Source organism: Sinocyclocheilus anshuiensis, unplaced genomic scaffold (assembly GCF_001515605.1).
Source record: "Sinocyclocheilus anshuiensis isolate Anshui unplaced genomic scaffold, SAMN03320099.WGS_v1.1 scaffold1079, whole genome shotgun sequence".
NCBI lineage: Eukaryota > Metazoa > Chordata > Actinopteri > Cypriniformes > Cyprinidae > Sinocyclocheilus > Sinocyclocheilus anshuiensis.
In genome coordinates, this window is record NW_015548207.1 from 2,885,780 (window position 1) to 2,887,786 (window position 2,007).

The 2,007-nt window shown below is 36.1% G+C and overlaps 1 protein-coding gene across 2 annotated transcripts in view; it reads right to left on the reverse strand.

The window, feature by feature from the left end:
• Positions 1–879: 879 nt before the first annotated feature.
• LOC107653648 (syntaxin-6-like) overlaps positions 880–2,007 on the reverse strand; it is a 3,549-nt gene continuing 2,421 nt past the window's right edge. For both annotated transcript variants that reach the window (XM_016440426.1, XM_016440425.1), the window contains exons 7-8: positions 1,540–1,634; positions 880–1,031 (exon numbers count right to left, since the gene is read on the reverse strand). In XM_016440426.1, the coding sequence (XP_016295912.1) occupies positions 955–1,031; positions 1,540–1,634 (172 nt within the window). In that variant the 3' untranslated portion in view covers positions 880–954. The remainder of the gene's footprint in view (positions 1,032–1,539; positions 1,635–2,007) is intronic.

Genomic DNA, 2,007 nt, shown 5'->3' on the forward strand with positions numbered 1-2,007 from the left:
ATGCTACATTTCTTCAAATCTGTTCTGATGAAGAAACAAACTCATCTACATCTTGGATGGCCTGAGGGTGAGGAACTTTTCAGCAAATGTTCATTTTTGGATGAACTCATCCTTTAACTATTAGTTGTCAAATTTTGCTTTTATGCTAAAACACACTTGGTCCAAAACTTCACTTTCATCTGAAATGATCCATTTTCAGACTTTCTACAGATTAATAACCAATTGTCACGCAATTCACATGTTTAATGCTTACTTAAGCACAATTTTTGGTTAATATTTGAATTGTTAACCTATTTGGAGACTTTCAGGCAGTTATCCGGAGTGTTTCACGTCAACGTTTCCGTTAAAAACACAATTCCATTCAGTTTAAAGAAACCGCAGTGCGTGTCAATAAATCTCACTAGTAACTGATTATCAATAATTACTCAAATGTAAAAAATAAGTAAACAAAGCACACAGAAATAAACACTTAGACAGTAAATAACTAATTCCCATTAGTATGATCAGTAATACACCCGCTTTAACAGTATCTGGTTTGTTAAACTCCAGTGTTTAGTAGGTGGTGTTGATTATTTACAGTGGTCTAAACCGACTATTAAAGCAGCGCACAGGAAATAACGTAGGCAATTTTTTCTAGTAGCACTTGATCCTTTTAAGTATTTAAAGTCATTGTCCATTTGAAAGAAACGATTTACCCTGGATTACGACATAACTCGTACGAAATGATCAGACCGCGTTATCGCCAAACCAAAAATGCGTTATGGTACGCTGTGTTACCCATTTGTTTTCTGTCTGGGTTGTTTCTAAGAAAGCAAAAAGTTACAAAGCAGCAGCGTTCTACCGTATAATGGACTAAAGATGGGGAAAGTGTTTTGTTTCTCTCTCAAGCACCTTCGTTGGAGTGAGCGTTCGCAGGCGGGAGAGCTGTAGCGGCGGAGGACGGAGGAGGGCTGTTCACAGAACAATCAAGAGAATGATCACGACAAACAGGATGGCCAGAAGAATGCCGATAGCGCACCACTGTCGACGATCTGCGGGGTCAGGCAAGAATATAACAGGTTAAAACACTGATAACTAGGTTAAACAGTGTTTTCAACAGCTAATCCATACAGCCAGAGAACGTTTGTAAAACATTCCCATAACTTTCGGGAGAAGCTCAGATTTCATTCTTGGCTCTCTTAACCAAACTTTTCCTTTGAAAAATTCCGGAAGTTTGACTTCCTGTTCATGCTTTGCCTTATAAGGGGCACCGCAGCCAATCAGGAAGACAAGGGGTCCTACTAACAGGAAACGCATGATGGATTTCTTTCTAAACAGAGTGCCAACTTTATGAATTCTGACAAAGTTTTGACTTTACATAAAACGTAAATACTACTATACTACATAAATACTGCTAAAGTGTCAGATATCATGTCAAATATTAAAATAAGAGGTTTCAGTTTAATAACTGTTGAAAGTATTCTCAGACTGATGCATTTTAAGCATTATTTTTAGCCAGTAAATGAAGCAGGTCTGCTCTTCCTCTGCAGTATTACTCACCGCTGGTCATGTGAGAAACTTTAGCCAGTTTCTTCATGACATTATCCAGTCTGGAATGAGTGCTGTCCATCTCATGTGAAAAATCATCCAGCATTCTGAAAACAGGCCAGACACACAGTCAGAATCGATTCAGACTAAAACGGTCAGGATTCAGGCCAAAAGCAGGTCACTTTTTCATGTACTATTTTGTGTTCTGGTTTGTAATTAATGAAAAAAAAAAGAAATAAAATGTATTACTAAAAAATATATTACTAAAAATAAATTATTTAAAAAATAATTTAACTATGTAAAATTAAAAAATTATATATAAATTAATATATATGCAGTTTTTCATGCACAAGTTTGTGTTGTGTTCTGGTTTGAAATTGAATGAATTGAATATGAATAATAAATATATTAAAAAAAGTGACGTGACATGTGGCCAAGTATGGTGACCCACACTCGGAATTAGTGCTCTGCATTTATCCC